At 52.5% G+C, this 12,945-nt stretch overlaps 2 protein-coding genes across 2 annotated transcripts; one reads left to right on the top strand and one right to left on the bottom strand.

Annotated features, from left to right (window-relative positions):
* Positions 1 to 791: 791 nt before the first annotated feature.
* On the top strand, positions 792 to 8,964 carry Best1 (bestrophin 1). Its single transcript, XM_076842932.2, has 9 exons — positions 792 to 943; positions 2,143 to 2,237; positions 2,712 to 2,945; positions 3,480 to 3,634; positions 4,020 to 4,097; positions 4,387 to 4,539; positions 5,889 to 5,969; positions 6,258 to 6,409; positions 8,052 to 8,964. The coding sequence occupies exons 1-9, from the start codon at positions 792 to 794 to the stop codon at positions 8,962 to 8,964; spliced, it is 2,013 nt and encodes a 670-aa protein (XP_076699047.2).
* Positions 8,965 to 10,176: 1,212 nt separating this feature from the next.
* Fth1 (ferritin heavy chain 1) lies at positions 10,177 to 12,659 on the bottom strand. Its single transcript, XM_076847328.2, has 4 exons — positions 12,345 to 12,659; positions 10,953 to 11,099; positions 10,565 to 10,690; positions 10,177 to 10,475 (listed from the first exon to the last, which is right to left on the bottom strand). The coding sequence occupies exons 1-4, from the start codon at positions 12,456 to 12,458 to the stop codon at positions 10,311 to 10,313; spliced, it is 552 nt and encodes a 183-aa protein (XP_076703443.1). The 5' UTR covers positions 12,459 to 12,659; the 3' UTR covers positions 10,177 to 10,310.
* Positions 12,660 to 12,945: the final 286 nt, after the last annotated feature.

Raw genomic sequence — 12,945 nt, forward strand, 5'->3', positions numbered from 1 at the left:
AGCACCTGCTATGAGAACAACACAGGAGCTTCCATTTGGAGGAGGAAAGAGGCAGCAAGCAGCAGGTATCTTGTATAATTTATATTTGAGTGGGGATAAATACTAGGTTGGAAAAATCAAACAAGCTGGAAGCACACTGCTGGTGGCAGTGAGGTTTCTAGTAGGATAGCCGGGGACATCCTTGCTGAGATGTCATGAAGTGGGAATGAGTCAGGCAGTTCCCTCCGGAAGAGCATCCCCCAGGCAACTGGCTCAGCAGGTGGAAAGGCCCTGGGGCAACCATTCAGTAAATTGGAACAACCTTGCCAATCAGGCTCTGTTCTGGGAATGGGGTCACTGGCAGTGGACTGGGCTGCCTGGGTCCCTTACTTATTTCTCATTCCAGGTAGTTGAGGGAGCGTAGGGAACAAGATGAGCTCAGAACAATGCCCGACTCAGTGTGTGGACATTGCTGTTGTTGTTGTCACTGTGCAAAATTAAGGGCACCTGCCCTTAATACACAGACCTGCCTGTCTTCCCTGCCAAGGTCAGGGGCAGCCTCTGGGCTCACTTTCTTGGGTCCCCACCTCCCACAGGCAGTCAGAGGTGGAAGGCCCTTGAAAATGATCCCCTTCCCCTGCTCCCAGTGTCCAGGTGGGAGGGCTGAGGCCCCACGCAGGGAAGCGTCCTGGCTAAGATCATGCATGAGTCCCAGACAGGAGCCAACTAAGGCCTCCCCTCCCACTCCATCAGCACCCTCTCTGCCTGCCCACTAGGACCCACGCCCACCTGCTGCAGCCCAGTGCCTGGCCATGACCATCACCTACTCCAGCCAAGTGGCCAATGCCCGCCTGGGCTCCTTCTCCCGCCTCCTGCTGTGCTGGCGGGGCAGCATCTACAAGCTGCTCTACAGAGAGTTCTTCATCTTCCTGTTCTGCTACTACACCATCCGTTTCATTTACAGGTACAGGTGGCAGGGCTGGGGCCAGGGCCGGGCCAGAGCCTGGGAGGGTGGAAACAGGTTCGAAACTCTGCTGGGCCCTTCCAGTGTGCTAGGGAGCATACGTGCCAGTCAACTATGGATCTGATCTGAGGTCCTGGCCAGTACCTGGGGACTGGAGCTGGGGCCTGGGGAGAGAAAAGAAATCAGATGGCGGGAGAGGGGTGTGGCTCAGTGGTAGAGTGCTCACCTAGCATAGTGATGCCCGGGGTTCAATTCCCAGTGCCACACGTCTCTCTCTCTCTCTCTCTCTCTCTCTCTCTCTCTCTCTCTCTCTCACACACACACACACACACACACACACACTTACACAGTTCACATATATACATATTTCAATAAAAAATGCTCATCTAAACAATAAAATGTAGGACAGATACATATGCAGAATATATGATAGCACTTTAGTTGAGAAAACTTTAATGATTACAATGGATTGAAAAATATCAAATACCTAAAAGTTCTTTTTTTTTAAATGGTACTAGAGATGGAACTCAGAGCCTTATATATAATAGGCCCCTAAATTTCTTAAGTTTATATTTATAACAAAGGTTGGTATTTATTTATTGGTACTAGGGATTGAATCAAGGGGCTTAACCATTGAGCTACATCCTCAGCCCTTATTTTTTTTAAGAGAGAGAGATTTTTTTTTTAATATTTATTTTTTAGTTATCGGCAGACACAACATCTTTATTTGTATGTGGTGCTGAGGATCGAACCCAGGCCGCACGCATGCCAGGCGAGGGCGCTACCGCTTGAGCCACATCCTCAGCCCCATTATTTTTTTATTTTTAGGTAGGATCGTGCTAAGTTTCTTAGAGCCTCCCTAAGTTGTGAAGCTGACCTTGAACTTGAGATCCTCCTGCCTCATTCCCCTGAGTCACTGAGATTACAGACCTGCGCCACTATATTTGGCCCACCCTACTTTTAAAAAAGACCACTCGTTTCAACTTGCTTTTAAACAACTGTCCCTGACAACTGACCCTTTACAAGGGTCCCTCAGCAAGCCCTTCCTTCCCGTCAGCCGGGGGTTGGTGTGAGGATTCTCACAGGGGCCTGCGGGGTTTGTCCTGGCTCAGGCCGGAGGTGGGCCCTGGCCCGGGCTGGACCTGCGGCCATCTCAGCCACCTCCTCACGGCGCGCGCACACCCCCGTGTCGCCCTCAGGCTGGCCCTCTCGGAGGAACAGCAGCTGCTGTTCGAGAAGCTGGCTTTGTATTGCGACAGCTACATCCAGCTCATCCCCGTTTCCTTCGTGCTGGGTGAGCGCCCCCTTCCGGCCGTGCGGGGTCCGGGGCCGCCCCAGCTCCCGGCAGACCCAGGGCGGACCAAGAGGACCTGCGAGTGAGAGAGGCAGGCCAGTGGCCGGGTGGCTCCGTGCAGGCCAGGGACACGTGCGAACGGCTACAGGGAGACTAAAGCCAGGCGGCGGGGAGGCCGTCCTGCCGCGGCACTGCAGGCGCGGTGTTCCGGGGCCGCGCTGGGAGCCTTGCGCAGGGGGGAGGGAGGGCGCGGGTGGTGGCGGATGGCTGGGATCCCAGGGCCAGATGACCCGAGGGGCTCTCGCGCCTCCGTGCGAGGAGGCTCTGACTGCCGTCCTGTCCCGAGAGCCTCCCAGAAAGGTGGGGGCTGGGCCCGCTCGCATTAGAAAGATGGAGAAACCGAGGCATCACCGGGCGCTGGCCTCTGGCCACAGCCCAGCCGCTCGCCCCTCGCCCCTCGCCCCTCGTGCTCAGGTTTCTACGTGACGCTGGTCGTGACCCGCTGGTGGAACCAGTACGAGAACGTGCCGTGGCCCGACCGCATCATGAGCCAGGTGTCCGGCTTCGTCGAGGGCAAGGACGAGCAAGGCCGGCTGCTGAGGCGCACGCTCATCCGCTACGTCAACCTGGGCCACGTGCTCATGCTGCGCAGCATCAGCACCGCGGTCTACAAGCGCTTCCCCACCTTGCAACACTTAGTGCAGGCAGGTGGGCGGAGCCAGGAGTTCCGGGGCGGGGCGGGGCGGGGCCAGGCCTGGAGTGGCAGGAGCTGAAGATGGGTGGAGCCAGAATTCCCTGAACTGGAGGATTGGGTGGGGGACCTGGGAGCAGAGCTAAACAGGTCAGACGCTTGAAGGTGGGGCGAGGCCAGAACATACGCTCGGATGATAAGGGTTTGAGGTAGGGTCACAGACCCTAAAAAAGCTAAGGGAAGGGCTGGGGACTTGGGAACTCTGCCCTTCTGATCTGATGTCCAGTTTCCAGTCTGGAGGTCTGAACATCGTTCTCTGGCCTCCCCCTTGCCCTTGCCCATACCTGACCTGTCTCTGGTGAATAACAGGCCTCTCTCCCATGCTTAGTCCATAATAGCACATAGCAGGCATCCAGTGATTATTTGTTCAAAGAAAGAGGATAGCAAAGGAACTCGGCCTAAGGGGCCGAAGGGCTGAGCAGGGCCTGGCTGGTGCTGGCCACCTCTTCTGCGGTTCTCCCACCTGCTGCCTTCTTCACTCTACTCTGCAGGCTTTATGACCCACGGGGAATACAAGCAGTTTGAAAAACTGAGCTTGCCACACAATATGTTCTGGGTGCCCTGGGTGTGGTTTGCCAACCTGTCCACAAAGGCCTGGGTTACAGGTCGAATCCGGGACCCTGTCCTGCTCCAGAGCCTGCTGAATGTGAGCCCACTACACAGATGGGGCAGGTGCACAGTGGGGAGGGTTGTGGCCTAGGTAGAACAAGGTTTCCTACAGGGGGAAAACTGGAACCCCTGAGGGTCTTCCCAGAGCCTGGGATGGGGGTGCAGGATCTTTTCCAACAGGTTTCTGCAGCCCGAGGGAGCTCTTCTCCCAAGATCCCTTCAATCCCCTAAGTGAGCCTGTGAGGTCCTGGTTCCTTTTTGTTAGAAGAGGAGACTGAGCCCAGAGAGGTTTAGTGAGCTGTCCATAACCTCACAGCCAGGACTGGACTAAGAAACCAGATGCTGGTATCTGGGGGAAAAGTGGAGATGAACCCGGGGGAGCAGGCTGTGGTCAGAACCCCATCCTTTCCTCTGTTCCTCAGGAGATGAGCACCTTGCGCACGCAGTGTGGACATCTGTATGGCTATGACTGGATCAGTATCCCGCTGGTGTACACACAGGTGAGGACTGGACTGGTGAGGCTGCTCTTTGGGAAACGGAGGCTAGGAGGACCCAGGAAGCTGCCTGACTCAGAGGCTGAGCGAAAGGCTGCCTCCAGGAGTTGGAGCTGCACCTTGAAAGTTTTCTCTAGTGCCAAGCTCATGGCGTCCAGGCTTTTGCCTGGCCCAGCCCCGCAGAGGCAGTGTGGTCACACCTGTTAAAGAGGAGAGAACAGACCCAGGCTCGCCAGTGTGGTCCCGGGGTCCCTCCTAGTCTTCTTGTGCCACCTCCTCCATTTTCTCCTTCCAGGTGGTGACCGTGGCAGTGTACAGCTTCTTCCTGGCTTGCCTGGTTGGCCGGCAGTTTCTGAACCCGGCCAAGGCCTACCCGGGCCACGAGATGGACCTTGTTGTGCCGGTCTTCACGTTCTTGCAGTTCTTCTTCTACATGGGTTGGCTGAAGGTGAGCCTCTGGGCTGGGGGTGTGGCCAGAGGGTCATGGCCAGCAGCTGCCTGAGATGAGGATGGAGAGCTGGGAAATGAGGGTTTCAAAGGAGGAAGGTAGGCTGCTGGGCCCGGCCACCCCCTCGGGGTCATGCATTCCCCGTGTGTGTTTACACAGGACAAAGCGGAGATCCAAATCTCAGGGGCCAGGGGCCGTGCTTGAGGTCTGACTGATCCCAGGGCTTCCCTGAGGCCAAGCGTGTAGTGGGCCTGGGAGACACAGGGAAAGTTCCATCAGTGTAACCATCTGGTGCCCCAGAGGGTGTTCTCCAGGGTTTGTCCAGAACAGGAGGAATTCACGGGATAAGGTTGCAGTGGCAGGCCCTGCTGTCCCCTCGGATTTGTCCCCCCTGCTTACAACAACAAAAGCGGTGAAGCTGACTACCCCAGTGCCCTCTAGAAGGCACAGTCTCCTTTTCCTTTCCCACCCCCACCCCAAGTCTCTTGTCCAGCTCCTTCTTCCCCCAGAGCCAGGACCCCTAATGGGAGCTCAGAATGACCATGTCTGTCTTTTGTCTTTCATTCTGTTTCCTACTCACTCTCCATCCTCTCCTCTCTTCTTTTCTGTATTTGTTTTTTGGTAATGGTGGCAGGGATGTCCCTTTCTCCCCTTTTTATCCTTGTATCTCTCTCTCTCTCTCTCTCTCTCTCTCACACACACACACACACACACACACACACACACACACATGCTCCTATTCCTCCTGCATCTTTTGGTTTCTAAAGATCCAACCAGATCACACCATTTCATCCTTGAAATTGTCCAGGGTGCCCCGGTGCCTTGCCAGGTGTCCCCTGGACCCTAAGGCCGATCATCACCTCTTTGAGGAATTTGTCAGGGTATTTTAGAGATTAGTACCCAGGAAACTGGAACCTAGACTCCTCGTGAATTTGACACAGCCTCAGCATATATCTCAGTTCCGTTAGCAAACAATGAATAAATACATGTTTGAAGGTATGTATGAGTAAATGAATGAGTAAGTAAGATTACGAAACTCCAGGTGAGATATGTGAGATGAGACAGAGATGGTGACTCAGTTGAGTGACACCGTTAGGGACAGATGAGGCATTCAGGGAGGAACTGGCTAAGGAGAATCAGAGAGGTTCAGGGTCTAGAAGGCAGGAGCGTATGTGTCGGTGGCCCCATGTTGGGGGGCTATAGCCCTATGCTGTGGCAATTGGAAACAGCTGTCAGGCAGGAAGAGTGTCATGGGGTGTGGAAATGGTAGGATCCAAGGCTTGAGGGAGGGAAGCAAGAGCCTCAAGGATCTCTACCTGAAGGTCCCCAGAGTCTCACCCATCCCCAAGGTGGCAGAACAGCTCATCAACCCTTTTGGAGAGGATGATGATGATTTTGAGACCAACTGGATCATCGACAGACACTTGCAGGTATGAAGGGAGCTCACACCATGGACCCAAGGAGGCGGACGCTGCAATTCCGCAGGGAGGCGTCACAGGGAGTTACCCTCCCTTGCCACGCCCCACTTTGCAGCCAGCCATTCACTTACAAGAGTCTCACCTCAACTTTTGAGGTTTGCAGGGCATCAACCTCTCCATTCACAGGTTGGGAAACTGAGGTCCAGAGAGGGAAGTAACTTCCCCAAGTCATCAGGCAAGTTCATGGTCATGTCTGGCTGACCTTTCCATTGGACTTCCTCCTCTGTTCCTGGTGGCCAGGTGTCTCTGTTGTCTGTGGATGAGATGCACCAAGATCTGCCCCCCCTAGAGCGGGACATGTACTGGAATGAGATAGAACCCCACCCACCCTACACAGCTGCTGCTTCCCAGTTCCGCAGACCCTCCTTTTGGGGCTCCACATTCAACATCAGGTGGGCAGTGCCAGGGAACTGGGTGGGAAGCGTCTCAAGTGCAAGGGCCTGAGAACTTAGAACAGCTCTTGTGAGTACCCGTTGTGTGCCTAACAGGGCTAGGCAGGATACTGCATTCTGTAGAGATATTAACTATTTTTTTCTTCCCAATCATCCTGCTTTGTTAGTTTTCAGATAATCAAGTTCAAGTTCAGAGGGGTTAAGTAAGTTGCCCAGTCCACAGTCACATAACTAGCCAAGGGCACGTCTATGCCAGTTGTCAGGTTCCACTCTGCACTTCACCCTCAACTGAGCTATGAAAGGACTCCTTAGGCGAGAAGGGCTCTGGGGAGCCTCTGGTCTTAGGTACTCTCCTTCCTTGTCTGGGCTGGAAGCTGACAGGAAAGGAATTCAAGAGCAGCTGGTGATCAGTGATGCAGTGGGGATGTTAGAACTTGCTTCCTTGCTCTAACCAGATCGGTTTTTTATTTTTTGTTTTCAACAAATTAAGGTGTTTGGGTGGAGGGTGGAGAGTGGAGTGGGGTTCTCTGGGATAGGGGAGGGGCAGCAAGCATGTCCAGGCAGAAGGCAAGGCCATAACAGGTCTCCCTGAGTAGGTTCTCCTACGAGTAAAATCCTCAGGCCGCGCACAGCAACCAAAGCTTCCCCTGTACAGTCTCATTTCCCCAGTGCTCTGAATCTCTCCTGGCTGCTGTGGGCTAGAGGGCCATTTCAGAAAGTCCTCTGCCCCTGGGTGACAGAGACGGCTTTGGAGAGTGTTTGGCTCATGTTGGGATCCATATTAAGGCCATTTTCCGCAGTATCCAGCACTGTTCTCCTTTTGTTCTTTTAAAAACTAAATAGCCTATTAGGCTGCAGTTAGGATGGAGTCCATAATTAGTGTGAAGAAGGGTGGAAAAGCAGTCAAATGAAAGCTGGTGACTTGTCTTGCTCAGGAAGATTTCTGGAGGATGAACTTGAGCCCTACATTTTCTGCATCCCTGCAATTGAAGGCCAGGGTGGGGGAAGGTATAAAACAGAAAAATAACAAGGAATACTCACTTAGCGAAGGGAGCTCAAACCCCAAACCAAAACTCTGGGTACCTGCCTGGGAAAACAGAGGTCACCTTTGACTGCCTGAAGCTAAGCCTTGGGGTATGGGAGAAGTTGGTGGCCGGAAAGGCAAGCCCCACTCTGGCCTAGGTAAGCTCTCTGTTGCAAAGGAAAGGTCTTGGCCCCCCAAGAAGCTGCTGGAAGCCAGACTTGTCTCTTGGGGGGTGATGTTCTGCAGTTGAGAACATCTCTCCATGGCCTTGCCTGTAGTCCCTCCTAGGCCTCATCTGAAGCTTCCTACTGAGGACCAGTTGTTCTGATGGTGTAGAGGAAGAGGCTTCAATGGGAGGAGCCAGTGGTGAAGAGGAAGTCCCTAGATGCCAGGCTGGAGGAGGGGGCTGGATGGTAACAGTAGGCCAGAGGGAGCGGAAGAACTTCTAGGTGAGGGGGCCTTGAGACTCACTGGGAGGTACAGGAGAGATTAGGACAGAGGCAAGAGCTGTGGTACCATGAGGAAGGCTGGGACAGAGAGAGGGAGAAAGGAGGGTGAAGGAAAGGTCAGGCCTGAGTCCTTTGACCCCCCTACTCAGCCCTCAGTGTCTTTTTCCAGTCTGCAGAAAGAAGAGATGGAGTTTCAGCCAAATCAGGAGGACGAGGAGGACACTCACCATGGTATCTTTGGTCATGATCATCAAGGTGTCATTAGTCACCTCCTAGGGCTGCAATCCCATGACCACCACCCTCCCAGGACAAACTCCAAGACCAAACTACTATGGTCCAAGAGGAAGCCCTACCTCCACGAGAGTCAACCCAGTAAAGACAAACAGAACCCTGGGGACCAGGAAGACACCAAGGCCTGGAAGCTCAAGATGGTAGATGTCTTCAGGGATGCTCCACTCTACGAGAGGCCAGGCTACCACAGTGCCCCACAGACGCCCCTCAGTCGCACGCCCATGGTCTTTCCAGAACTGTCAGCACCCTCCGGGCTGCACGGCATCACAGGCACTGATACAAGTGACCAAAGCCCAAAGCCTGTGACTTCTGGGGCCAAGAACCATTTTGAATCGCTCCCAGATGATGGGGCATTGAGGGAGCACCCAGAAGTACATCATGCAAGGAAGAAAACCGTCGAGTTTAACCTGAAGGACATACCAAAGATCCCTGAAGGTCATCTCAAAAGACATTCGCAACGCTTGACAAGCAATATACACACGATCCTCGAAGATCCCGTAGATCCCGCAGCTCCCCTTCACACCTTGGAAAACAGGTCTGTTCACCCAAACCAGGGTCATGGCATCCCTCTTCCCTACCCCAGCTTCCCATGGTTTCATTACTGTGAGAATAGGAGGGATCTATGCCCTGACTGGCTGGGAGTATGCACTGGAACCCTGAAGTGTTGTGGCCGGGTGCTTATACTCAGTTCATCCAGGAGCTTGACGTCACCAGAAGACTTCTTTGGGATTCACGGAAAGAATATGAAGTTACACTTACAAGGATGCTGGGGGAGCGGGATGGCAGGTTAGGCCTAGATGGGCCAGGGGTGGCTGATAGAATACTGTGAGGCTGAACCTGGGCTCATCACTATCACCAAGAAGTGACTCACTGCCCAGTTAGGAGGTGGCAAATGAGCACTTTCCCAAAGGCCTTCATGCTGGGACCCAATCACTGGAAGAAAGGGTGCTGCCTTATCCCAAGAACTGGCAGATGGTAGTTTATTGGAGGAATAGAGTAGACAGGATCCAAGGTCCATGAGTTGCATCTTCTTACTGCTTTGGGGACCTCACTGAACTATGTCCCAGTTTCATGCTTCCTTAAGCTTCAAGTTGTTACAAACCCACTTCCCTTTATTCTAGATTTCTTGAATACTTTTGCCCAATTAGAAACATCCTACTCCAGCATCAATCACACAAAGAGGAAGTCTAGCTTCCCATTTCTATATTCTCAGGCAGTTTCTTTCATGGTTAGAACACCCAGCTTTATTGAAAACCCCAAAATAAAGTGGAGGGGGGGTAGGGCAACAATTTTGGCCTTGCTTCTAGGGGTATACAGGGGATTTTTATAAATCATCTGTGGCTTAAAATTTAGTCTTATGTACCTTCCATACTCATATCAACTTTCTCAATTTTTCAATAGGAATGAACTATATTCCTAGCTTCTCTCTCAAGGGGGATGCCTCACCAGCCTGGTCTTCACCTGCCTGTAATCAGCGGGACACTGATCCAGTCATGCCCACACAGTTGTCCACATTGGAGTATGTTCCCATGACAGCCGGATTTAAATGGCTGGCTTAATGGACAAGTAACTAGTCCAGGACTACTTCAGCCTTTGATACGTTAAAAACTGTATAAACTAGGGGCTGGGGATGTGGCTCAAGCGGTAGCGTGCTTGCCTGGCATGCATGTGGCCGGGTTCGGTCCTCAGCACAAAGATGTCGTGACCGCCGAAAATTAAAAAATAAATATTAAAAAAATTCTCTTAAAAAACTGTATAAACTAGAATGAACCACTGGAAACATGTAATTCATAACCATGAGTCCTCAGTCCTATTTGAATTCAACACACCCACACCTTGTTATCTTTCCTCAACTAAGGAGTCTAATAAATAAGAATTCTTCTAAGTATTTGTTTAGTGTGATTGACACTTAGGGAATCTGAAAGATTGCCAAGACAGATTTTTGGCCCATCCCACAATTTCAAACACAAGAGCTGGGTACCAAATTTCTTTATTTGAAGGAATGGTACAAATTAAAGAACATAAGTGGATGTTTTGGTACAACTTATAGAAAAGGTTAAGGTAACCCCAATATGCATGCACTGCCTTGGTGACCAGGGAAGTCACTTGAACGGCTATGGGAAAGTCAGGCTGAGGTTTAGCTCTCGTTATCACTGTCTCCCAGGGTGTGCTTGTCAAAGAGATACTCTGCCATGCCGGATTCTGGGGCTCCCATCTTGCGCAAGTTGGTTACATGGTCACCCAATTCTTTGATGGATTTCACCTGCTCATTCAGGTAATGAGTCTCAATGAAGTCACACAACTAGAAAAAGAATCAGAAATTACTGGTTAGTTTTCCCAGCCACTGGTCAGTGATTTCTTCCACTTATCCCCTGGGTTTCCAATACTCACGTGGGGGTCATTTTTGTCAGTGGCTAGTTTGTGCAGTTCCAGAAGTGACTGGTTCACACTTTTCTCCAAGTGCAAAGCACATTCCATTGCATTGAGCCCACTCTCCCAGTCATCACGGTCTGGTTTCTGAATAAGAGGAGGTTAGGTCAATTCATCTGTAGTCTCTACCAATCAGCCCCCAAAACAGCAAACTCCTAACACACCTAACCATTCTGCTTGGGTGCCTTGACAACTTCTGCTTTAACATCCTAACCCACTACTATTTTCCTACTTTAGTTGAAATGGCAGATCTAAAAAGGCACAAAAAAACCAAAGCCCATTATGTCATCATTTTTTAAGTTAAGGGCAACTGATAGTCTGTAGGACACCCCTAAGACCTTTTGTTCACCTTGATATCCTGAAGGAAGATTCGGCCACCTCGTTGGTTCTGCAGCTTCATCAATTTCTCAGCATGTTCCCTCTCCTCATGAGATTGGTGAAGAAAATATTTGGCAAAGTTCTTCAAAGCCACATCATCACGGTCAAAGTAGTAAGACTGAAAGTGGAATGTGAACACATATGTTTAAGGATTCCCACAAGAAAGAAGCTGTACCAGTAGGTAGAAAAGGTTGCTGCTACCAAAGCCTCTCTTTCTCAAAGCACAGCAAGAAGAGACCAGTGCCTTAGGAGACTAGGGGCAGAAGTGTTCCTGGGTTAACTCAACAGTAATTAATTTCTGTTCCACAACAGAAAATTGAAACTTGATCCTTGAAAGTTTATTACTTCAAGGTTCCTTTAGAGTATCATAGGAACTGACTGCAGCAGAATGTCTTCAAGATCTGTAGTAGTGTAGAGGAAATTTCTTAAGCCAAATATGATTAAAGTCAGAGTGCTGGAGTATTGACTCTGTACTTTCAGCCCATTTTCCTGTTCCTTCCTGATTACATGTTAAAACAAGCTCTAGAGCTTGCCAGTTGTGCAGTACATTGCTGACTTGTAAAATTAAAGCATTGTGCCACATGACAACTGAGGACTATATATCTATAACAATTATTACCAGCAGAAATAAAAAAATTGATTTCCAGTCTTAAGACACTAACTTCTACCACTCAGCCTGAAGTAAGGAGCAAACCAATTCCACTGTGGGAACAACTTCCTTGCTCAGTAACTGTTGGTGGACTTTATCCAGGAATTACAGGTTCAATTAGTGGGCCACAACTCCACGACTCTCTGGCACAAGAAGGATAAAGAAGAAAGCACCCGGAGGCAAGTATTCCAAGGCTCAAGGTCGGGTGCCACTTCCATGACTGCAGAAGGGGAGATTTTTAGCGATAATGCTTCAACACAAGTGGGTCTTCGAGATAAGTAGAACAGAGAGGTGGAGACCGCTGTTCAGAAAGGGGCCGGGGTAAACCCACAAGAGATAAGCAACTTTGTATCAACCCCAAGGCTGCTGCCATTCGACACCCTTACCCAGCAGGAGGCTGGGAGCTGGGCACTCCAGCAAGCTGAGGGCCTACGAGTCACGTGATCGGCGGTGGAGGTCGAAAAAGGAATGCAAAAACCCACTTTCCTAACCGCTGGGCCGATCGTACCGGCTGCCAGTCTCTAAGAGGGGATTGCAGAGGCGGGCCTCGTCGCGGAGGGAGCCCTCCCCCAGGGACTGTTGCAAAGGGCCAGACTTTCTGCGCCAGCCAAGTCCTGGGAGACCTCGCGCAGCCTCCATTTTCCAGAAGGGCGCACGGAGGCGGGGAAGCCCGCTGCTGGCCACACCCCCGCCCGCCGGCCCGCCCGCGCTCACCATGGACAGGTAGACATAGGAGGCGTAGAGCTCCAGGTTGATCTGGCGGTTGATGGCGGCCTCCGAGTCCTGGTGGTAGTTCTGGCGCACCTGCGAGGGGGACGTGGTAGCCATGGCGGGCGGCTGAGGAGAGGCGCGGCGCTGGAGCGGCGGCGGAGGCCTGGGGCGGTCCGAGGGCGCTGTGAAGAGGTGGCGAAGGGCTGCTGGCTCTGAGCGGCGGCCGGGGTGGGGGTCGAGCGCCGGGTTCCGTCCAAGCACTGTTGAAGCAGGAAACCGCGGCGACTCTCGGCGAAGAACGTCTGGCGCAGACGGCACCCGCCGGGCTCTTATAAGGGTCTCGGCGTCAGGACGGCCCTGGCCAATCAGCGCTGCCCGCCTGCCGGGCCCCGCCCCTTCCTGTGGGCGCGCGGCCGCGGGCGGGGGCGGGGGGCACTGGGGTGCGGGTCTGGGCCGCCCTGATCCCTGCGGGCCGTGGTGCGTTCTGGCTGAGCTTGCTGCGGGGCACTCTCTGGGCGCCCCTGGCACTGAGGGGAGCGTCTTTGAGCTTTTAGGGTCCTCTTAGTGGGGTTACAAAGAAGACTGGAGGAGGGGCGGGAAGCCC

Source organism: Callospermophilus lateralis, chromosome 2 (genome assembly GCF_048772815.1).
Source record: "Callospermophilus lateralis isolate mCalLat2 chromosome 2, mCalLat2.hap1, whole genome shotgun sequence".
NCBI classification, from domain to species: domain Eukaryota; kingdom Metazoa; phylum Chordata; class Mammalia; order Rodentia; family Sciuridae; genus Callospermophilus; species Callospermophilus lateralis.

What these genes read in the sequence shown, in the direction of transcription:
- Best1 (XM_076842932.2), top strand. Translation starts at nt 792, where the DNA reads ATGACCATCACCTACTCCAGCCAAGTGGCCAATGCCCGCCTGGGCTCC. An exon ending in GCAACACTTAGTGCAGGCAG is followed by an intron (nt 2,946 to 3,479) that starts GTGGGCGGAGCC and finishes TCTACTCTGCAG; the next exon opens with GCTTTATGACCCACGGGGAA. An exon ending in TCATCGACAGACACTTGCAG is followed by an intron (nt 5,970 to 6,257) that starts GTATGAAGGGAG and finishes CCTGGTGGCCAG; the next exon opens with GTGTCTCTGTTGTCTGTGGA.
- Fth1 (XM_076847328.2), bottom strand. Translation starts at nt 12,458, where the DNA reads ATGGCTACCACGTCCCCCTCGCAGGTGCGCCAGAACTACCACCAGGAC. An exon ending in CCTATGTCTACCTGTCCATG is followed by an intron (nt 11,100 to 12,344) that starts GTGAGCGCGGGC and finishes TTCCACTTTCAG; the next exon opens with TCTTACTACTTTGACCGTGA. An exon ending in TCTTCCTTCAGGATATCAAG is followed by an intron (nt 10,691 to 10,952) that starts GTGAACAAAAGG and finishes CCTCTTATTCAG; the next exon opens with AAACCAGACCGTGATGACTG.